The sequence below is a fragment of the Lolium rigidum genome, chromosome 4 (genome assembly GCF_022539505.1).
Source record: "Lolium rigidum isolate FL_2022 chromosome 4, APGP_CSIRO_Lrig_0.1, whole genome shotgun sequence".
NCBI classification, from domain to species: Eukaryota; Viridiplantae; Streptophyta; class Magnoliopsida; order Poales; family Poaceae; genus Lolium; species Lolium rigidum.
The window spans coordinates 192378836-192402701 of NC_061511.1; the positions used below are offsets into that span (position 1 = coordinate 192378836).

General features: G+C 41.7%; 2 protein-coding genes across 2 annotated transcripts; both read right to left on the reverse strand.

Moving 5' to 3' along the window:
- Positions 1-313: 313 nt before the first annotated feature.
- On the reverse strand, positions 314-1109 carry LOC124648910. The gene has a single exon (XM_047188592.1). It carries the CDS (start codon positions 1060-1062, stop codon positions 571-573), a length of 492 nt encoding a protein of 163 aa, XP_047044548.1. The 5' UTR covers positions 1063-1109; the 3' UTR covers positions 314-570.
- A 4533-nt stretch (positions 1110-5642) lies between these two features.
- Positions 5643-16365, reverse strand: LOC124706732 (glyoxysomal fatty acid beta-oxidation multifunctional protein MFP-a-like). Its single transcript, XM_047238399.1, has 18 exons — positions 16195-16365; positions 15303-15374; positions 15170-15226; positions 15046-15099; positions 14886-14953; positions 14715-14796; positions 11236-11291; positions 10821-11123; positions 10633-10719; positions 9638-9812; positions 9438-9559; positions 8207-8370; positions 7870-8124; positions 7092-7213; positions 6875-6996; positions 6297-6445; positions 6061-6199; positions 5643-5927 (listed from the first exon to the last, which is right to left on the reverse strand). Exons 1-18 carry the CDS (start codon positions 16286-16288, stop codon positions 5898-5900), a joined length of 2151 nt encoding a protein of 716 aa, XP_047094355.1. The 5' UTR covers positions 16289-16365; the 3' UTR covers positions 5643-5897.
- Positions 16366-23866: the final 7501 nt, after the last annotated feature.

Below are 23866 nucleotides of genomic sequence, written 5' to 3' on the forward strand. Positions count from 1 at the left end.
TGTTAGAATCGCCCTAAAGTATATTTTCTTATTAGATGCATTTGGTATTATGAATACTGATATTTATTTGACTTAACAAAGAACACGAACTAAATTAAAACTGAGGGAGTATCTCACCAAAAGAGAAATATTACTGAACCTTAGATAATCACAAGCTTAAGCTGCTACACCTAACTCCCTGTAGAACTCTCAAGTGCTAGACCAAATAGTTAGCATACTACAATTCATACATAGAATTCAAGAAACAGCTTCAACCTGCTAGCCTGCCTGATTCGTGAGCATGCCGCATAAATGACAAAGCACAGCAGATGAATTAATCAGAAATTTTTAGAAATCTGAAACATTTATTGATCTTAAGTGTTCTCCTCTAAACTTTCAGAAACAGTACACCTCTCACACACGCAACGAAATGGAGTTCTGAAGTTGTTGTCCCATCTAAAACGGAACTATACAAAGTACTACTACCAACCCCTTGGATTCTTGCAAACAACAACAATAGCAAGATTATCGATCCAAGAAGTAGTCGAATCTCGAAGGGGGGCTTCCTCTCGGGGAACGGGGGCGGGGATTCTAGAACGCACCTCGGAGGCGCAGGCTCGGCTCCGCGGGAAGCTGGAGGTCGTTGCAGTCGAAGCCGCAGCCGCAGGTGGGGCACTCGAGGAAGTTGTCGAGGCCGAACTCGGCGGAGGCGATGCCGACGGAGAAGCCGAGGTTGTCGCCGCTGCGGGTGACCTCGATGATGTTGACCCAGAAGAAGAGGATCTTGACGGACACGCCCTCCAGGTTGGTGAGCTTGTCGACGGAGATGCGGCCGCTGATGTTGGGCTTGTAGCGGAGCGAGTAGGAGCCCTGGATGGAGAACTCGCAGGTGGATTTCATGTCCAGGTGCGCCGTGAAGTCGCCCGTCGCGTTGTCCAGCGTGTACGAGACCACCCCCTTCGGGATGATGCCCGGCGGGAAGTCGAAGTCCGCCAGCGCCTCGTACGCCGTCTTCGTCGCCGCGGCCGTGCCGGCGCCGGCGACGGCGAGCAGGGGCAAGAGCAGGAGGAGGGGAAGCATCATCGCGGATTTTACTGTTTTTTTTTTCTTTCTTCAGCGGTGGTAGCTGGATGTTTGGGCACTTCACCGGAGATCTGGAGATGCGCCTTCCGGTTTTATGAGAAGGGTCCCACGTGCCAACTAACCTGCTAACAAAAAAACAAATCATGAAGAGATTGTACTATGCAAACTTTTTGTACTTTCATGGGCTAAACAAAAAAATAATCAGTTATGGGAAATTTATTTTGGCTTTCTAACTTTTTTTTTTGTCTTAAGTGTAAGTCTCTGAATAGTCCCCGAAAACCCTAGCCGCTAGGACAGTCGTAGAGGAGGCGGCATGGCTCCCACCAGCATTGTTGCAAGTATGTCGTGGATGTGGAGGACCTCGTGGCCTTTCGAGATGGGGCGGATCTTGGCTCCACGCCGGCAGGGGAGGTCCTAATTTCTCTTCGTTATGTTGTCTTGGCGTGTTGAAATTAGGCATCATGCCTCATTTGTAGCGCCCTGGTGGTGTCGGCTCCTGTACCAATGTGGAGCGTAGAGGTTTCAGATCGCAAATCGCCTGTCTATTAACGAATCTAGTGGATTATTCAGGAGTCGGTGATTCTTCATCTGCGTGTAGGGGTGGCCGCGGTCCTTCAAATAAGTCCGTGAGGGATAGCGATGGTATGTACATGTATATGCGCTGAGCAGATCTAGGTGTCTTCCTCGACGACGTTTGTCATTGGCCTCATATATGAGATAGAGAAACATGGGTGTGTACGAATGTGTTCTATGAGCGAAGTATTTGACTCTATCTTTACAAATGGTTTTATGAGAAGGGCCCCACAACCAGCTAACATGCTAGTGCACCTGCTAATAAATAAACCAAATCATGAAGGAATTGTGTTGTGCCATCTTTTTGTACTTTCATGGGCTAAAGGAAATTGTTTTTAGTTATGGGAATTTTGTCTTAAACTTTCTATTGATTTATTTTTTCTTAAATGTAAGCCTCCCCGAAACCTCTAGCCGCTAGGAGAGCCTCAGAGGCGAACGCATGCCTCCAGCGATTGTAAAATAGAGTTTAAAATAAACGAAAAAAATCTTCAAGATCATCAAGCTCTTTCTTCTTTGGTGATACAACCTTATATGTTTTAAAGAAAACAAACCATAGAGCTGGACATAAATGATTGTTTAGTATTCTTCACATTTTCTAGATAAGTTGTTTTCGAGAACCAACCTGTGGTTGGATGGTTAGAAGGACAGTGACAACCACATCCCACCAAAGTTCAAATCGCAGATTTGACACTTGTCTCATAAAGACGGAATATTCTTCAGTGGGAGGCGACATTTCCGTCGACAGCGAGACGTCTGTGTGACTTCGTCAATCTCAAAACCTGCCAGATCGTTTTTTTACGCAGTCTCTCGGGATGCTCATAGGGGTGAGTGTGCACGCGTATGTGTGAGCGTCTTTGATTGTATTGTATTTCGCAAAAAAAAAGACAAGTTGTTTTCTTTTTGAGTTTTTTACAAGTTGATTCTACAGCCTCGGGTAAAGATAAGATCCCATACATACAATACAAGCCGTCCCCGAGATGTATGGCGTACAAATTTTCACCCCTCTCATAGAGCTAGGGCCTAGCGAAGGTTAATCTCCACGTGTTGGCATGTGGTATCGTGAGGATATGCTTTTCTTCAAGGCCGCAACGTCGCACACAAATTGTACTTTTTTTTTTGAACCAAACACAAATTGTACTTTTTCATTCGCGATAGCCGGAGACGAGCGGACAGCCCGACGCCGCGAGAGCCGGGACATGCACACGCGCTGCGCTGCGCTGCCCGAAAGATTCTTGTCTTGAGCAGTTGAGCGAGCTGGTTGGCCGGTCGACGCTGCTGCAGGTAGCTGTTGACTTCATTTGAATAAATGAATTCTGATGGAGTTTGAACTTTATTTTTTGCTCCACCTCTAAATACATGTGGTTGATTTAGACGAAATGTACTTTAAAATGTGTCTAGGTTTATTAAATCTGTGATAAGTTGAATGCATTTATAGACGCTATTTGGTGTACTACTGTAACATGCCAACAACCAATCCATCTAAATTTAGATAAATCTGAAAATAATTACGGATGAATAGAGTACTATTGTAACATGTCAACAACCAATCTAAAATACATTAAAATAAATAAATTCTACTTCGTTCGATCCATATTAATTGATGCTAATGTAGATTTATCTAGACACATTTTTGTTGTAGATACATCCATTTTAACATCAAGTAATATGGATCGGAGAGAGAGTATCAAATAAAGAGGGTATGATTGCTTAGTTTCATGTACCGAGTACTGTATTATTATTTGCTTGCAAAGCTAAAATTGTACTCTAATCTAAAACCCGGAGTAAAAGAGAACCGAGGGAGAAAAAAAGAGCATACTACTGCGTGGAACTGAAATGCGTATGTTTTGGCCATTCCAACCCAACGAATACGGCCGAGCGCCTTCAGGGCACGTAGCGTGGCAGCGGCTGACAGGTGCTGCTTTGAGTACGCTGCACACGGCCGAAGGAGATCCACGTCGCGCGCAGCAGAAATTCACGTGGCACTCGGCTGTCGGATGGTGATTTTGACTTTTTAAAGGCTTGAAACAAATCCAGCTTTTAACGAATCTGTCCGTCGTCTAGAAGTTACACCAAAAAAATACAACAGACGCCGCGTGTCAAACGCACTCCAAAATCAACAAAAGAAGACAACAACAAAAAAACTAAGTCCGAACACTAGCTTTGATCCAGGTTGAGAAAGCTCGGCGACCACGAGCATGTCCACTTGTCCAGCCAACAAACTTTCACCGCACCAAAACGTAAAACTTGAGAAATCAAAGGAGGAGGGGTCTTGCGGCGACGCCTTCAAAAAGAAACGTGGAACGTTATCATCGTCAGCAGAGATCGAGTTCTATTAAGTTTTCACCTAGACCCCAAACCACAAACCCTAGAGTTTGGGCTAGGTCCGAACCAAAAACATAACATCTTTCAATGGCATCGGGAATAGGAACACCGACAACAGCTATGGCCTCACGCTGACCTAGTAACACCACCCAAGGCACTAGGAAAGCCGCTAGCAACCAACAAAACCATATGGAAGTAGCTAGGATGATGTTGCGAGAGAGATCGAAGGGTGATCCACATTGCCCTACAAGAGAAGCTTGCCCGAAGCGAGGCCATCAAGAGTAGTAGTTTGAGGCGGACGGATCGAGTCCATCAATTCGAACTGAAGGATCATCATCAGGACGCCTTCAACAAGGGAATGGCACCTGGAGGCGACGTCGTCACCGACACTGGCCAAAGCCATGTGCAGCTTTCACAGAAATCCAACCTAATAAAAAATGAGGTTGCCGTCACGTGGGCACAGAGCGGACAAAGCAGAAATTGCAGCCGCACCACCAACCTAGCTCGCACTATGACCTAGCCCAAACTAGCCGCAAGATGAACGCAAGAGCTGGCTGGCCAAGCCCGGCCATACCCGGATCTAGACAACCCAAACGACACTAGATCGGCGACACCATGACGGCCACACAATCCCCAGTGTAACCACGATGGTTAGAGGGAAAACCACATCCGCGAGAGCAATTGCAGCAAAGAGCATGTTGCCAACCTCGACGAGCACGCGCTGGCCCAAGGATCTAATCCTAGAGAGCCAGCAAGGACGTTACCCACAACGACGCCAAAACTATCGGAATCCCAATAGGGCTTCGACATGGCCGAGCGAGCAGGTCGCTAGATCTGAAGCCACCGACCTAGGTCGAGCATGGCCCCCAGCAGCGATGGGGGCATGGTGGCGGAGGGAGTCCATGAGCGCAACACCTCGCACCCATGAATCACCCACAGGTCCCAAAGATCTTGGCCAGGCCCACTAGGCCAGTTATGGGTGCCACCACCATCGAGCCCTGCATCACCGGCGGTCAAAGGCGCCACCACCACGACCGCCCACCTTGCCACCAACCACAGCGGGAGCCTAAGCCGGGTGAGGCCAAGACCAACGCCATCCACCACCGCGAGGTCAAGCCCGCCCCGTCAGGCCCTTCCAACGCACGGGGGAGGAGGAAATTGCCGCCTCCAGCACCGCACGTTCCCGCAGAAGCACAAGTGTCGTGCTTGAAGTCAAGTACTGGTATGTATATGAATATGAACAGAAGGTACTAAGGTAGCGACCGCAGGTTGCGAAAAGTGTATTTGACACATGAGCACAAGTTTTTCTTGATTTTCAAAAATTATATTTTTTGGATTCCAAAAACTTGAAATTAAATACCCATATACATATAAACATTCGAAGGTACGGTATGAATTTTGGAGAAAATTTTGTTGTATTTTAAGCTAGACAAAAAAGAGAAATTTCTACAAATATCTACCCCTATACGTAGCCACAAATATGATTTTTTCCCTGTAGCTTACAATATAATGCAATTTCTACCCAAACTTCACACTGATATTCAAGACATGTGTATGTATTCATGGAATAATTGTGATGATTTTTTGAAACACAGATATACAGTTTTTAAATATTTTAAAAACTGGAAGCACTGCATGTGCACCAAATCTGCTTCGGAGGAGTTTGGCGGGCATGCTGCAACATATTCCATGGGAAACCACAATGCATAATACCACTGCGACGTGCGTATGTTCACGGCAACACCTGAACCAACATATTATTTCCCCAGTTTTACATATCATTTCCCCAGTTTTACATCTACAAGACTACCAACACCTGAACCAACATATCATTTCCCCAGTTTTACATCTACAAGACTACCACAGTCAAAGCTCCTGCCAAGTCTTTCATCTCGGACTGGACAACAAGGCAGACCTCCGAACAGAAACGGATGCACGGCTTAGAGTCGCGGTTTCGCAACTGTGGCAGCCTGCAGCAGGTTTTCAGGGATGCACAATCAGGTGATGCTATTGGTACAAAAAATCAGTAGAATGACAGGATGTGCCATCTGAAATCAGTAGATTAAAGCCACACCAACAATGTAAGCATGCCATAGATCTTACCAAGGATGCACCCCGGCGAGCTCTCCAAGCTAAATATTCACAGGGTCTGAAGAACTCCCCGTAATCCTTGGACCAAGCATCCAATCTCTTGTACACATATTCCGACCCGAGAGAGTCAGCCCAAAACATCACTCCGCCCCTAGTGTAAAAGAAGAGCACAGAAGACCGATTAGTTAGATAAGCATATAAGAGGAAAAAAACTTAGTGAATTAGGGTTTAGGAATAGGCATTTGAACCTATAAGAAGGAAAGCCCATTCCCATGATGGAAGCTACATCAAGATCAGATGCTTTCAGAGCAATCCCCTCATCAAGGACTCGGCAGGCCTCATTTACCACAGGGAAAAAGGCCATCTCTACAATGTCGTTGTCTGTTATTTTCATCAGCTGAGGGAAAAGAAATTGTTTGTCAGATTCTTTGAGCAAAAAAAAGTGGATCTACAGGATAACATGCACACTGTAATTACTGGTATTCTGCATGTAAAATGATACGGTAGACAAGAGATGCGCAAACAGACAACGAGGTACTCATGAATTGTACAACATAATTCATTACACTATGCACTGCACTATAGGTTCTGTCATAAATTTTCTGCACCTTGCTACACAGAATAATCAATTTCTGTATTTTTCCAGATCATCCAGAGAAGTGAGCACAGAAAGGAAGACAGAACACAGGGTACTGTGAGAAGTAAAACAAATACATCTGCGAGATTGGGATGTGTCCAGGCATGGGGTGTATCAATAACAAGATAGTTTTGGCTGCAAACCCTTCTCTGAACCAGAAGTAGATAATTAAGTTAGATATAACATGACCTTAAGATCTTGTGCAACACCTGCCATGATTCTTGATTTCTCCACATACTTTTTGATATCAGGATCTGGAGAAGCTTTTCGCTTATCATCATAAAGGTAAAAGCCCCTACGAGAAGATTCACCTGTCCAGAATTCCATGAGTTAAATATAACCGTGAGATACAGCTTCACATGACCAAGCATTAAGTGAAGCGGATCTATTTTCGACATGCAAGAACCTGTCCTGTTGTCCTCAAGCATAATTTCAGTAAGCCGTGATTTATAACATCGCTCAGGATAATTTTGATAATATTGCTTTGAGGTGGCAACGGCAACACCAAAACCTGCAAGATCAGCTAATCTGTACAGACAAGATAAAAATGATACTACTGTTAGACAAAATAAATAGACATCTATGAAAATGTTCCATCAATAAACACAAAGGTGTGTGCATGTCTTGCATTAATCTGAACAAGGAACAATGTTGCCACACTAATATGATAATTAAAAAAAAATCCCACCAATATCAAAAGCAAATAATGGACAAATTTCATATATGTTCTCAATAAAAAGACGCCTACCACTGGAAGCCATTACAAAACAAAAAAGGAAGCAGCTTGCCTGATTTATTAACTTAATAGATGCAAAATTCAGCAGCCAGATCATATCTAACTAAACTGAAATATATTTAGAAGTAAGCAGGTCAAAGACAGTAATTGACTAGGGAAAGAAAAAAAAATGAAGGGCCACATATGCCAGGGCACAGAGATACTAGCAGTGAAATCTTACATTTAAATGAGCTATATTCCTGTACCGTCAACACTGAACCAGAACGCTTTCTCAAAACTGTGGACAATCTAGTTGGTTTTCCAGTGGTATCAGAAATGGGAAAACGAGGGTATATTTTGTATCTTAATGCTCTTCAGTAATTTACTAAAAAGTCTTTGCCTAACAACACGAATATGAAAAAATAACTGGCCAATCCAGTGCAGCTGGCAACATGTGATATATCCTTACCGAAAAGGTCCCATTGGCATTCCAAACTGTGTTATCACTCGATCTATGTGATATATATCCAAACCATAATCAACCAGCAAACCAGCCACCTGGACGTATGGAAAAAACATCCTATTGACAGCAAACCCAGTGCAGCTCCCAACAACAATTGGTGTTTTCCGTATCTTTTTTGCCACATCTAGCAAATCCACAATAACTTGTGAGGAAGTTTGATGAGTACGAACTATTTCCAACAGTGGCATGACATGAGCTGGACTGCAAGTATACAACAGTAGATACTTGAGTTGAGAAAGATGGGAAATGGAAGTGTTCTCTGGAAATGTGCATAATGAATTACCTGAAGAAGTGGGCACCAACAATTCGATCTTGACAAGCCGTCTGTTGGCCAATTAACTTGAGGTCTATTGTTGAAGTGTTTGTGGCAAATATGCAGTTAGAGTTACAGTGCCTTTCAAGCTCAGAGAATATTTGCTGCTTCAGCAATATATCCTCAATAGCTGCCTGCAAGGGTTATCAAGTAGCTGTCAAGATCATTATGTGTTCTCCATCATCTAAACATGTACATTAATGCAGTTAGGTTGCTTGAATAAAAAGCTGTGGTGAACATAATAGAAATACATAAGGAAATGTTTTGGCAGTACTTGAAATAAATAAATAAATAGATAAAATGTTGCTTCCACAATATATCATCAAGAGTTTTATTGATTTTCCATCATGCTCATTGTCTCTTTGGCCCTAAGTTCAGTGATTATTTTGTTTATCAAAAGGTAAAATGCTGTTAAATGAACATTCTGACCTCTGTTTAAAATAGTCCGCAATAGCCCAGCTATAGCCTGGCTATAGCCTTCCGCGATGCCCGCGGCTACGGCTAGAGCCTTTAAAGGCTAAATGGAAATAGCCGCTAATAGCCCGGCTATAACTATTTAGCCCCAATTTAGCCTAATAGCAGTTATCTTCCCGCTCAACGGGCCCAAAAAAAATTGACCCAAAATTTTCAGAGCGGCCCAATTTATGAACACCACTATATCATGAACTGCTACTACTTAATGATGTTGTAATATTTGGACATAACTATGTCCTTAACTATCTATGAACTATGTTTTTGACAGAACTATATGTGAACTATGTTTTGGTTATGCACATCTCTGATGTGACAATATTACTATGTTATCTGTGAATTATTGATCATATATACGATTTAGATGCTGCCGTTATATTGAATTTTCCCTATTATTTAGCAAATCGGATATATGGTCTTAGCCCGCTATAGCCTTTTATAGCTTCAGAAATCTCGGCGGCTATAGGCTATAGCCCGCTATTTAAACAGAGCTTCTGACACTGATGCTGATTTTACAACTATGTTGGAAGTTACCACAAACCAGGGAAATTACTCCCACAGCACAGTTGCATGTTATGATACAACTGTACTTTTTATACATCACTGTTATATGTATGATAATTTCAACCATTATAGCATCACCCTAGCAAACACTAAATCATCATTTGGTATTTTGTTTCTATCGAGCACAAAACTATAGAAACAATTATTTGGATAAAACTGGATGTACCTCAATGACCACATCTGCATCTCTAAATTGATCATAGTCAAGAACACCGGAGAGTAGAGAAAGTTTCTTTTCATAATCCTCTTTGCTTATTCGCCCCTTCTTGACAAAATTCTGCAAATTGGCTGAACAGAGAAGAACGAATATATGATAAAGTTCAAAGAGAAACTCAATATAAGTATTCGTGGTTACAAAGAACACACCTTTAACTCTGTTAATTCCAGCATCTAAAAACTTTCCATTAACTTCTTTCAAGACTACCAAGATGTCACTCATTATCAGTGCAGTTGCAATACCAGATCCCATTAGACCTCCCCCAATAATGGCCGCCTTCAGTATTCTCCGTGGTGTCAATCCCAAGTTGGTAATATTTGGAATCTATTAGAGCTTGAGATGGTCAGATAAACGATTGCATATGACACAGCAAGCCTCAACTTCCAAGAAGATCCTAGGTTTTCATTAAAGTCATATACATGGAAAAGCTTACAAACATTTGTTATCACGGGATCCAAAAGAAGCTTACTTGTGATCATGGAAATCACAACATGATCAACAAGAAAATTTGGCACACATACATTACGATAAGTTGATTCATCTTAGAGAATGAATAAATAAATGTACTCCCCTTATAAAACTTGGACTAGTGTTATTGGTTTAGTCAGACTTTAACTAGTTAATTTTTTTCTTAAATATTTATATTGGATAACTGAAAATCGAATATCTACATTTTCCCCGGAAAGTACATTTATAACACATACAACCTATTGAATTTTATAGATACATTACAATGAATCAAATGTCCATTTAATATGTTTGATCAACAGACCGATATTCATTGATGAATAACTCTTCAATCATTTTCCGAGTGTTGGTAGATTCTGTGATCATGAATGACTGGGTATGCTAGACCCTCTCTTTTCTGTTCTGCAGTCATAGCTAGCTTGCAGAGAGATTATGGAGAAGCCCTAAGAAGGAATGATGTCAAAGCAATCGTTCTCGCTGGTATTTACTTGTCAAGCCTCATATCCTAGCGTAGTATTTCTGATATTTTACACTATGTGTAGGAGCCAAAGGAACAACAACAATAACAACAGATAATATTTGGTTTTACTGGAAGGTTAACTAATTAACACTATTCTGAATAGTATGGAAGCTAGTATGGGAACATATTTTTTCAAAGCTTTAACCTTCCACTAACCTTTGAAGTCGCACGTTGGGCGAAGAATACATGTCTCAAGCTTTTGCTTGTTTGAGACTGCTGGAGCATATTTCCAGAGAGCACTTCCTGTCAATTGTCAAAAAAAAAAAACATTATTGAGAAGCAACAATATCTACTTAATCATGCCATAGATGTTCCAAAAGGAAGTTCATTAACTAGTTATTTACCTTCACGAGGACAGCACGAGGGTCGGAAAGTATCCCCTCTTCAATAATATCAATGCAAACTAATGGATGTTGAAGATTGGCAGCCTGCTTTTGTGCTTGAACTCTAGCAAATTTAAGAATTTCCTTTGCTTCCCCAAGATCTGGAAGTCTATCAGTTCTATGGAGACTCTTGAACCATGGTCTTTTCTGTTCAAGGATTTCCAGAGCACACGAACAGGCGGTGCTGACCAACTCATTAGCTGGAACTATGGCATCAACTAAACCGAGTTTTTGAGCCTCTACTCCTTTTATAGACTTTGACATCTATTAAGAGAAGACACCAGAACAAAGTCATGGTCAACAATCAACATAACCAACAAAAAGAAAAAAAAAAGTGTGCATGCATTGCAACTTGTAATGCACAAGTCATCCATACCAACATCATCTCAAGAGCTTTTGGCAGGCCAACAAGGCGGGGCAACCGTTGCGTTCCTGCAGCAGGTGCAAACCTGTGAATCAACGTAAAACGGGGGGAAATAGAATAGTGTATGCATTTAGCAGATAAATCAACATGCAGGAGACTGTTTCTTGACCTTGGTGCAGGTCAGTTTTTTTGTGTTTATTATTTACATTTAAAACATATGTTAGCTGCATGATACAACAGAGCAGACAGATCAACAAGAGTGTTTTCGAAAGATTCACAGGTTTTCCTAGTTCCTTTCGTATCTATGTTCGTTCACCGGACTACCACAAGCTTCAGGAGCAGCTAATTTGAAAATGTTTCTATGTCCACTTTATCCAGCACAGGTCAATTGCCAGTGGGGTGACATCGATGTGGATTTTAATTAACCATTCTTCTTTCCCCTCCTCTGTATCTCATAAGTTTAAAGACATGAATGCGAACACAGTAGTCTCCTTCGGAAAGGAGACAGGCGAAGGGCAAGATGTACTTGTGGCTATGCCAGACAGAAAATGTTTAGAAACAAACAAATTTACCCTTGCTTTCTTGGACTGGCTAGAGGATGGTAGGCCTCTAACAAAACTTGAACTGTACTTCAGGGAAATGGTGAAACAAAAAATTGAAAGATTGATTCACTCAATAGCTGTTGCTGCGAGACAGAGAGGGAAAGTCAATTGGTGTTTTTTGGGAGATGAAGATACAAAATTCTATCATGCCAGAGCTTCAGCGAGACTAAGATCGAATCAAATAAAAGTTATCCAGCAAGACGGTATGCCATACTACACCCAGGAGGCCAAAGAAAAGATCCTAACGGATTACTATAAGGGCATTATGGGGGCTGAGGCTATTTCAACGTCCATGTTTGATCTCCAGCAGCTATACCCTATCATGGTTAATTTGGAACAGCTAACCCAACCTTTCACGGAAAAAGAAATATGGCTTGCTATCAAGGATATCCCTAAAGACAAAAGTCCCGGACCAGATGGTTTTGGTTCTGGTTTTTACCAACATTTCTGGCAACTTATCAGAGGAGACATGGTTGAGTTCTTCCAGCAATTCTTTCAAGGAAAGCTCAACCTGGAAGGAATAAACAGATCTTACATGATTTTGTTGCGCAAGAAAGAAAATGACAGTTCTCCAGGTAACTATAGACCAATTTCGTTGCTAAACTGCACGGTGAAGTGGATTACCAAAGTTTTAGCAGCACGTCTTCAATCGGTTATTAAACTTCTAGTTGATGAGGACCAATCGGGTTTTGTCAAGTCAAGGTGCATCGCTGATAATTTTATGTATGCAATGGACCTGGTGCAAACATGCAGGAAGAGAAAAAGGAAAGCGATGATTTTGAAACTAGATTTCAGCAAAGCCTTTGACACGGTTTCTTGGGATGCTCTCTTCTCTATCCTCCAAGTCAGGGGTTTTGATGACACTTGGATCATGTGGATGAAGGAACTCCTATGCACAGCTAAAACAGCGATTCTTCTCAACGGTATTCCTGGTAAATGGATTGATATTAAGCGAGGGTTACGTCAAGGCGACCCTCTCTCCCCTCTGTTGTTCATTGTGGTTGTTGATGTGTTACAAAAAGCTATACAACAGGCAGCAAATGAAGGTCTTCTTAGACACCCAGTGCTACAAGACCAGCCATGCCCGGTGTTACAGTATGCGGACGACACTTTGATTGTGATGCAAGGTGATGCTGAACAGGCGAAAGTCTTAAAGCAAATTTTGGATGACTTCGCATGTACCACTGGTCTCAAAATTAATTTCTCCAAGTCTACTTTTGTACCAATCAACCTGAATGTGCAAGAGGAAAATATTATTGCAGATATTCTTGACTGTAAGGTGGCATCTTTCCCTCAAAATTACCTTGGTTTGCCGCTCTCTGATGCAAAACTGCCCAAGGAAGTCTTCTTGCCCTACATTTCAGCGGTTGCAAAAAGGATCTGTTTCTCTCTGGACTTCATTACACGTGGAGGACGACTCACTCTAACCAAGTCAGTTTTGTCGGCCCTCCCAGCCTACCTTATGTCATGCATCAAGCTTCCACAATGGGTCATCGACGAAATTGAAAGGTTACTGAGGGCTTTCTTCTGGAAATGTAAAAGCACAGCTAATGGCAGTGATTGCATGGTTGCTTGGGATTATGTCTGTAGAGACTTTAGAGAAGGTGGGCTTGGTATAAAAAATCTTCGAATCCAAAATGATTGTCTCTTGACGAAATTTGTCCATCGACTCCTTGTTGAGCCAAACTCCCCATGGGCAAGGTGGGTAAGAGCAGCCCATCTGAATGACAAAGATCTAGGAGACCGGGCAACTAATCATACAAGAGCTTGGCTACAAATCAGTGGCATGATTGATATTTATAGAAATACCACTTGTGTGCAAATTGGAGATGGGAAATGCACCTCTTTATGGAAGGACAAATGGACAACCAATGGGCCACTCTGCTTCCAATTCCCGGCCCTTTTCTCACATGCTATCAGGCCTAACATCTCGGTCTCAGATTGTTGGATTGATGGCAATTGGATTATCCCATTAAATCATATTACTTCCAGCCGAGCCGCCGAGGAGAAGGAAGCTCTTCTTACTTTCTTACATACATGTACTCTTCAAGCCACAATTTTTGATAGAAGAGGATGGAGGTCAAATAGAAGTGAAACTTTCTCGGTGAAAAACCTTTACAATCTTATGAACTGGGGTGGAGTTGATTATGTCGGTGCATGTGACATTTGGAAATGCGCGGCACCAAAGAAAGGAAAAATCTTTGCATGGCAGATGATTAGGGGGAGGATCAAAGTTAGAGCAGTCCTGTTCAAACAAAATATTGTGGTTAATGAAAACTGTCCCTTCGGGTGCAATGTTGCAGAGACTGCGGAACATTTCGTGGTGGATTGTACACGAACCAAACAAATTCTTTCTCTAGCAGGGATTGATTTAACGGGAATATGTGATCTGCCAGATATATATGGTAAGGGTAAAGAAAGGTGGCCAGCCCATAAGAAGGAAGCTTGGGGACTTATTATTATTGCCATGCTTTGGAGCATTTGGTTATCAAGAAATAAAAAGGTGTTTGATGATATAGAGATACCGGTTCAGCTTGTAGCAAGGCAAGGTTTGGAAAACTGCAAGCTTTGGGCTCTAAGGGCGAGAAAAGAAGAAAAAACGGCTCTCCACAATTGGATTTCTGAATGTCCATTGTAATTTCTTAATGCCCATTGATATTTCTTTCTTGTCTTTCACTTCTTCAGGAACCCCTTGTCGGTTCCTCCTTTTCTTTGCAAGGTTGTAAGACTAGAGCTGCCTCAGCTCGCTGCTAAGTTTTTATAAAATGGTATGAGGTAGGGGGTCACCCCCTTCCGATGTTGGTTCAAAAAAAAAAGACCAAAAATACACATATACGCGCAAGTGCAAAAACTTATCACGTGGAAGACCATGCTGGGACTAGAGAGTACCTCCCATTCCAGGAATGACACCAAGTGTAAGTTCAGGTAGTCCTAATTGAGCTGACGGTGTAGAAACACGAGCATGGCAAACCTGCACAAAAAGACATCACAACGTTGAACCAATAATCAAAAGAACCCAATTGGTTTAAGCTTAATCTGTCTAATGCAATCTAGACATACCATTGCAACCTCTAAGCCACCACCTAGAGCAACGCCATCTATGGCAGCAACTGACGGTTTCCGAGCATCTGGCAGCATCAAGCAAGTACTTATTGACGAGAAGTAAAACATTGTCCACTGGCTGACATACTTGGTTTAGAGCAAGAGTATCACAAATTACCTTCTACTATGTCAGTCAAAAAATCAACGGAGAGGGACCAGGGCTTGTCGTTTTCTGGTGCATACGAAAATTTAGCAGTGGAAGTGAGAAATGCAAGAACATACAGTGACCGCCTTGTCCTTACTTGGCTTATTTTGGAATCCATTTATATCAAATCCTGCTGAAAACCTCCCTTTGGCTCCTATAACACATCGTGTAAAAATATCAGAAATACTGAGCTAGGATTTGAGGCTTGACAAGAGGTTCATTGTAAATACCAGTGAGAACGATTGCCTTGACATCATTTCTTCTTAGAGCTTCTTTGTAGTCCCTCTGCAAGCTAGCTAGGACTGCAGAACAGAAAAGAGAGAGCCTGTCATACCCAGCCATTCGTGATCGCAGAATCTAGCAACACTAGGAAAATGATTGAATAGTTATTACTCAATGGTTTGTCGATTAAACATACTAGTAAGCTCACATTTGATTTCATTATAATATATTTATGAAACCCAATAAGTTTTCTATGTTATAGAAGTACTTTCCGGGGCAAATGTAGATATTTGGTTTTCAGGTATCCGGTATAGATATTTAAGGACATGTTTAAGGTACTCCGATCCATAATACTTGCCGCTGAATTGCATGTATCTAGAGTTCTAGACACATTTCAGTATGTCTATTCACTCATTTCAGTGACAGGTATTATAGGTCGGAGGGGATAGTTAAAGTTTGACTAAAACCCATGTCCAAAAACGCTATGTCTTTTGGGATCTGGACACTTGAGGAAATAATATTTAGCAGAGCAGGTAGCAGAAAGAGGCACTTGATTGCTCAAGTCAGATCCGATCTTATACAATTCTAGAAAGAATTCACAGGTGGGGGCTACTGCAACGTGATGTATAGATCTGTTCAGAAAATCCCATGACCTTAGGACTTAACATAAGAATTCTCCAATGGCCAACAAAACTGCGTTGCTAAAACAGCACGCTGCCTGCCTGCCTGCTACAGCAAACGAGCCGCGCCGCTACTCGCCAACGGGACCAACACATGAGCGGGTGGGGCGGAACCTAGCCATCCGGTGATCTGGGTCAAATCCGGCGGCGGCGGCGCGCCACCGCCAGGAAAAGGAAAGTGCGAGAGGAGATTTGTGTGCGCGGAGAAGGGTGGGGATACCGTCGAAGGAGAGGGCGTTGACGGGCGGGTTGGAGATGGTGATGACGGCGACTCCGTCGTCACGGACCTCCATGGTGGTGGTTCCCCTCGCCATCTCCGGCAATGGCGGGACAGAGCCGGCGCCGTTGACGCCTCGTACGTGTGCAGTGTTGACAGTTAACGCTGAATGTGTGTTTCGACTGAATTGGGCAAGCTGTGGTTTGAGCGTTTTGGGTACCCCAGGCCCACCGGGAGCATATGCTTACGACCGGACGGAGATAACAAAGGGCGATCCAAAAAGATTTGAGGGGACATTGGACAAAAAACCACTACATGGGGAATTATTTTTTTGTCCGATGCATTTCTAAATTGTGTCCAACATCTTAGCATGAAACCAGTGTATTGGGTTTCATTTGAGGATTCCGAGCGTAAACTGTCGTCCCCGCACAAGACTGGTGAGCCCATCTATCACCTTCTCTATTCCCACCAACGAAAACTCGTTTTTACAGGCGTCGGTACCTACCAGAGTGACGTCAGTAATGACGTCAGCCATGTACTGACCAATTTTTTCACAAAATTGTGAAATAAATTTGAAACATAATTGAAACATAACTGAAACACTAATATTTTTGTGAAACATACCGTAGTGACGTCAGCAATGATGTCATCAGTTTCACTTTTTGTCAACTGTTTCACAATATTTTCCATGTATCACTTTAGTTTCAAAAAAGTTTCACTTGTGTTTCAATTATTAGTTTTATATTAGACAAATGTCAAAAGCCTCACCAATCTCAAAGCACAGAGTGGACGGTAGATGTGACACCTACACCTACCGGCTCCTTTAAAATCGCCGCTCTCATCCCCACCAATCCATGTTTCCCCTCCATTTCTTTCCTTCCCCCACCTACCGCGTCGGCCTGGCTCCGGCAAGCTTCGTCGCCCATGAGGTGGGCCCCATGTAGAGGTGCTCTCATGGACGAGCTTGATACGTCCAATTTGCATCACTATTTTATATCATAATTTGCTGTTATTCATTGATATATTTCATATTGGGACACAATACTTATGTTATTTCATCTATTTTGCATGTTTCATGATTATTTGGAGATTGAGCACCGGAGCCGGGATTCTCGCTGGAAAAAGCACCGTCAGGATGCGATATTTCGGAAGATCAACCGTGGAAGGAAATTTTACGTGAAAATCCTATTTTTCCGGATGACGGAGGAAGCCGGAAGGGGAGCCAGCCGGACCCGGGGTGGGCCCACACCATAGGGTGGCGCGGCCCATGGCTCCGGCCGCGCCACCATGTGGTGTGGGGCCCCCTCGGCCTCTTTCGCCTCCTTTTCTTCGCGAAACCCTTCGTCCCGAAGACCTAAGCCACGGAGGAATCCTCACGAAGGGTTACGGCCGCCTCGCGGGGCGGAGAACACCCGAGAGAAAAGAGCTCTCCGGCGGGCAGGAATCCGCCGGGGAAATTCCCTCCGGGAGGGGGAAATCGACGCCATCGTCACCGCCATCGAGCTGGACATCATCTCCATCACCATCATCATCATCTCCACCATCATCACCGCCATCTCCTCCGCAGCACCTCGTCACCGCTGTAGCAATTTGGGTTTGATCTTGATTGTTTGATAGGGGAAACTCTCCCGATACTCGATTTCTACTTGTTGTTTATGCTATTGAGTGAAACCATTGAACCAAGGTCTATGTTCAGATTGTTATTCATCATCATATCACCTCTGATCATGTTCCATATGATGTCTCGTGAGTAGTTCGTTTAGTTCTTGAGGACATGGGTGAAGTCTAATTGTTAGTAGTGAACTATGGTTGAGTAATATTCAATGTTGTGATATTTAAGTTGTGGTGTTATTCTTCTAGTGGTGTCGTGTGAACGTCGACTACACGACACTTCACCATTTATGGGCCTAGGGGAATGCATCTTGTACTCGTTTGCCAATTGCGGGGTTGCCGGAGTGACGAAACCTAAACCCCCGTTGGTATATCGATGCGGAGAGGGATCGCAGGATCTCGTAGTTTAAGGCTGTGGTTAGATTTATCTTAATTACTTTCTTGTAGTTGCGGATGCTTGCAAGGGGTATAATCACAAGTATGTATTAGTCCTAGGAAGGGCGGTACATTAGCACAGTTCACCCACACAACACTTATCAAAACAATGAAGATTAATCAGTTGTATGTAGCGAAAGCACTAGACTAAAATCCCGTGTGTCCTCGAGAACGTTTGGTCATTATAAGTAAACAAACCGGCTTGTCCTTTGTGCTAAAAAGGATTGGGCCACTCGCTGCAATTATTTCTCTCGCAATTTACCTACTCGTACTTTATTCATCTGTTACATCAAAACCCCCTGAATACTTGTCTGTGAGCATTTACGGTGAAACCTTCATCGAAACTGCTTGTCAACACCTTCTGCTCCTCGTTGGGATCGACATTCTTACTTATCGAAGATACTACGATACACCCCCTATACTTGTGGGTCATCAAGACTATTTTCCGGCGCCGTTGCCGGGAGTGAAGCGCTATTGGTAAGTGGAATTGGTAAGGAAAACCTTTACTCGTTTGTGCTGATTTTATTTCCGCTCGCTGCTATAAGTCATTATGGAGAGATCTTCTCTTCAATTTCTATTTGGGAAATCTACTACTACCGCAACGGTAGTGGATGAGGCGCCAGGTGAGGAAGTAATACCATATAAAATACCTACGAAAATTATTGAACATGTTATGGATAACCGCTATGAAGGGGATGGAACTGTCCATCCTGGTGATCATTTACTGTTTTTGCACGTTAAAATTATGCGGGTTATTCAAATGTGCAGGTATTGCTATGAATGAAGTTAGGAAGAAACTATTCTCTATATCGCTGTCTGGTAAAGCGGCGCATTGGTATAAATTGCTGAAAAATGGTGATTCTCTTTACTGGGAGGACATTGTGCCTTTATTTTATTCCAAATTTTATCCTCCAAGTGAAATTCACAAAGATCGGAACCGCATATATAATTTCTGGCCTCATGATGGAGAGAGTATTGCCCAAGCTTGGGGGAGATTGAAGTCTTTAATGCTCAAATGCCCCATTCATGAGCTTCCCGGTAATGTTATTATTGATAATTTCTATGCAAGACTTTCTTTTCAAGACAAGACCTTGCTCGGATACTTCTTGTTCTCGGATCATTTACACGCAACAAACAAGAGTTTAAAAGGGACCTTCTTGATCGGATCCAAGAAAATACTCGAAGGTTGGGAGAACGACAAAGATAGAGAATCGAGTATAATTTATGATTATAAATGCATTGAAGCTTTTATGGATACTCGATACATTTCGTAATATGAGTGCTACATATGGTCTTGATTCTCAAGTTGCTGCAAACCTTTATAAAGCTTTTGCTTCTCATTATGAATTGCCTAATAAGAATTTTGATAAGTATCATGAACCGTATAAAGATAAAATTGATTCATCTATTAATAAGTGTGTTGTAATTGAAACTGCTGATCGTGTTATTCCCGAAGCTTATATTGAAAAAACTCCTTTTCCTGCTAAAATGAAAGAGTACTCGTTATAAATAGTGCGGTTCATAAAAGTGAAAAGAAACCTAGAGAACTCGAAGAACAAATAAAAGTTGAACCTCGTCGTTGCCATAGTTAAAGATCTTGTGACCGAAAATGTGGAGGATGGTCATATTATTTTCACGTGAAGATGCTTCTAATATTGTTTCACGTCCTAATAAACCCAAACAAGCTAGTGTTCCTATGCTATCTCGTTAAAATTGGTGATCATTGCTATTATGGTTTATGTGATATTGGTGCAAGTGTTAGTGCTATACCTTATGAGCTTTACACGGAGATTATGCACGAAATTGATTCTTGTGAACTTGAAGATATTGATGTGGTTATTCAGCTGGCTAATAGAGAAACTATTTCACCAATTGGTATTGTTCGAGATGTGGAAGTTCTATGTGGTAAGATTAAATATCCTGCTGACTTCTTGGTACTTGGTTCTGCTGCTAGTGATTATTGTCCTATCATTTTTGGTAGACCTTTTCTAAATACTTGTGGAGCTATTATAGATTGCAAGAAAGAGAAATTTTTTACTAAATTTGCTGGTGAATCTTATGAGTTTAACTTCTCTAAATTTACTAAAACTCCTTATAAAGCTGATTTGCCTAGTAATGATTTTAAAATGGAGCAGTGTGCATCTATTGTTCTTGTTCCTAATAATCCTTTGCAGCAACATTTGGAGGATAGCGAGAGTGAAGTTTTTAGGAAAGAAAGAGAGGAGCTTGAGGAGATTTTTCTTCGCCAACCTATTCTCAAGCATGATTTACCGGTGGAAGACTTGGGTACAACACCGCCACCAAAGGAAGATCCTGTTTTAGATTTAAAGCCTTTGCCTGATAATCTTAAATATGCTCATATTGATGATAAGAAAATATATCCTGTTATTATTAGTTCTAAGCTTACAGAGTTTGAAGAAGAAAGATTATTGCAAATATTGAAGAAACACCGAGGTGCTATTGGCTATACTCTTGATGACTTGAAGGGGATTTCTCCCTCTATTTGCCAACACGCCATTAATATGGAAGATGATGCGAAGCCTGTTGTTGAACCTCGAGCGTCGTCTAATTCCTAAGATGAAGGATGTGGTAAGAAATGAGGTATTACGACTTCTTGAAGCTGGTATTATATATCCTATTGCCGATAGTAGATGGGTTAGTCCCGTGCATTGCGTTCCTAAGAAAGGAGGAATGACTGTTGTGCCTAATGATAATGATGAGCTCATACCTCAAAGAGTAGTTGTAGGGTATAGAATGTGCATTGATTATCGAAAAGTTAATAAAGTTACTAAGAAAGATCATTACCCTTTACCATTTATCGATCAAATGCTAGAAAGGTTATCTAAAAATACTCATTTTTGCTTTCTTGATGGTTATTCTGGGTTTTCACAAATTGCTGTTAAAGCTAAAGATCAAGAGAAAACCACTTTTACTTGTCCCTATGGAACTTATGCTTATAGGCGTATGCCTTTTGGTTTATGTAATGCTCCCGCTACTTTTCAAAGATGCATGTCTGCTATTTTTCATGGCTTTTGTGAGAGTATTGTGGAAGTATGCATGGATGATTTTTCTGTCTATGTGAATTCATTTGATAGTTGCTTGCGAAACCTTGATAAAGTTTTGCAGAGATGTGAAGAAACTAACCTTGTTCTTAATTGGGAGAAATGCCACTTTATGGTTAATGAAGGAATTGTATTGGGACATAAAATTTCGAGAGAGGTATTGAAGTTGATAGAGCTAAAGTTGAAGCTATTGAAAAGATGCCCTATCCGAGGGATGTTAAAGGTATTCGTAGTGTTCTTGGTCATGTTGGGTTTTATAGGAGATTTATTAAAGATTTCTCCAAGATTTCAAAGCCTCTTACTAATCTTCTTCAAAAAGATGTACCTTTTGTTTTTGATGATGATTGTAAGGAAGCTTTTGAAACTCTAAAGAAAGCCTTAACAATCTGCTCCTATAGTTGAACCTCCCGATTGGAACTTACCTTTTGAAATTATGTGTGATGCTAGTGATTTTACTTGTAGGCGCTGTTCTTGGACAGCGAGTAGATAAAAAATTAAATGTTATTCATTATGCTAGCAAGACTCTTGATGTCTGCTCAAAGAAATTATGCTACTACCGAAAAAGAATTGTTGGTCTGTAGTCTTTGCTTGTGATAAATTTAGATCTTATATTGTTGATTCAAAAGTTACGATTCATACCGATCATGCCTGCAATTAGATACCTTATGACAAAGAAAGATGCTAAGCCGAGGCTTATTAGATGGGTACTTCTTTTGCAAGAATTTGATTTACATATTGTAGATAGGAAAGGTGCTGATAATCCCGTTGCTCGATAATTTGTCTAGATTGAAAATATTGCTTATGATCCCGTTCTCGTTAATGATAGTTTTCCAAATGAACAATTGGCTGTAATAAAGGTGAGCTCGCGAGACAGCTCCTTGTTATGCTGATTATGCTAACTTTATTGTTTCCAAGTACTTGCCTCCAACCTTTTCAGCTTCAGCAGAGGAGGAAATTCTTTTATGACTTGAGGCATTATTTCCGGGATGACCCACACTTATATAAAGAAGGAGTGGATGGTATTATGCGAAGGTGTGTTCCCGAATATGAACAACAAGAGATATTGAGTAAATGTCATGGCAGTGCTTATGGAGGACATCACGCCGGAGATAGAACCGCGCAAAAGGTTCTACAATCAGGTTTTTATTGACCAACTCTCTTCAAAGATGCAAGGAAGTTTATTTTATCTTGTGATGAATGTCAAAGGGTTGGTAATATCTCCAGACGCAATGAAATGCCTATGAATTATACTCTTGTTATTGAACCATTTGATTGTTGGGGATTTGACTTCATGGGACCTTTTCCCTCTTCAAAAGGTAACACTCATATACTTGTTGCTCGTTGATTACGTTACTAAATGGGTGGAAGCCATACCTACAAAAAGTGCTGATGGTGAGACCTCTTTAAAAATGCTTTTAGATATTATTTTTCCTAGATTTGGAGTACCTAGATATATTATGACTGATGGAGGTTCTCATTTTATTCATGGAGGTTTTAGAAAAACTCTTGCTAAGTATGGTATTAATCATAGAATTGCTTCCGCTTATCACCCTCAAAGTAGTGGTCAAGTAGAACTATCAAATAGAGAAATTAAATCTATCTTGCAGTAAAACCGTTAATAAATTTAGAAAGAATTGGGCTAGTAAATTGAAAGACGCACTCGTGGGCTTATAGAACTGCTTATAAAAACCCCATGGGAATGTCACCTTATAAAATGGTTTACGGAAAAGCTTGTCATTTACCTTTAGAACTAGAACACAAAGCTTATCGGGCTGTTAGAGAATTAAATAAAGATCCTAAACTTGCCGGTGATAAGAGGTTGCTACAATTAAGTTCTCTAGATGAATGGAGAAGTGAAGCTTATGAAAATGCTAAACTCTTTAAAGAAAAAGTTAAAAAATGGCATGATAGAAGGATCATCAAAAGAGAATTTAATATTGGGGATACAGTCCTATTGTATCGGTCTCGTCTCAGATTCTTTGCAGGGAAATTACTCTCGAAATGGGAAGGACCGTATGTTGTTGAGGAGGTGTATCGTTCAGGAGCAATTAAAATTAGCTCTCTCCAAGGCAATGCTACGCAAGTGGTGAATGGACAAAGACTCAAGCATTATATCTCGGTGATTCTTATAATGTTGATGTTGATATTATTCGAGTGGAAACACCGGAGGCTTTCATCAAAGGACAAATTGACCGTCCGCCGGAACTCAACTTTGAATAGGTAACGATGCGGTAATGAAAAGTTCGCGATTTACTTTCCGAACATTATTTTTGTTGTTTTTGGAAAATATGAAAAATTACGAGTTCGAAACGGAGTGGAAAGGACGCACGAGGGCGTGCCACCATAGGCCGGCGCGGCCTGACTCGGGCCCGCGCCGACCTATGGTCTGGCCGCCTCGTCGCCCCTTTCCGACTCTGGTTCGATCTGGTACTTTCCGTTTGTTCTAAAAAAAATTATTATAAAATCCCCCGGACCCTCGGAGGTCCGTATATCGTTCTCTCGACGTGTTTTGTTTCAAGTCATGTTTCGCCAGATCTCGTTTTCGCTTTAGAGGCACCATGGTCTCC

Bases quoted from the DNA above. Each gene is read 5' to 3' on its own strand.
- LOC124648910 (XM_047188592.1), bottom strand. From the start codon at position 1,062: ATGATGCTTCCCCTCCTCCTGCTCTTGCCCCTGCTCGCCGTCGCCGGC.
- LOC124706732 (XM_047238399.1), bottom strand. From the start codon at position 16,288: ATGGCGAGGGGAACCACCACCATGGAGGTCCGTGACGACGGAGTCGCC. The intron at 15,100-15,169 runs GTAAGGACAAGG...CGTATGCACCAG, and splicing joins TGGATTCCAAAATAAGCCAA to AAAACGACAAGCCCTGGTCC. The intron at 6,446-6,874 runs GTCATGTTATAT...CTTTTCCCTCAG, and splicing joins GTGTTGCACAAGATCTTAAG to CTGATGAAAATAACAGACAA.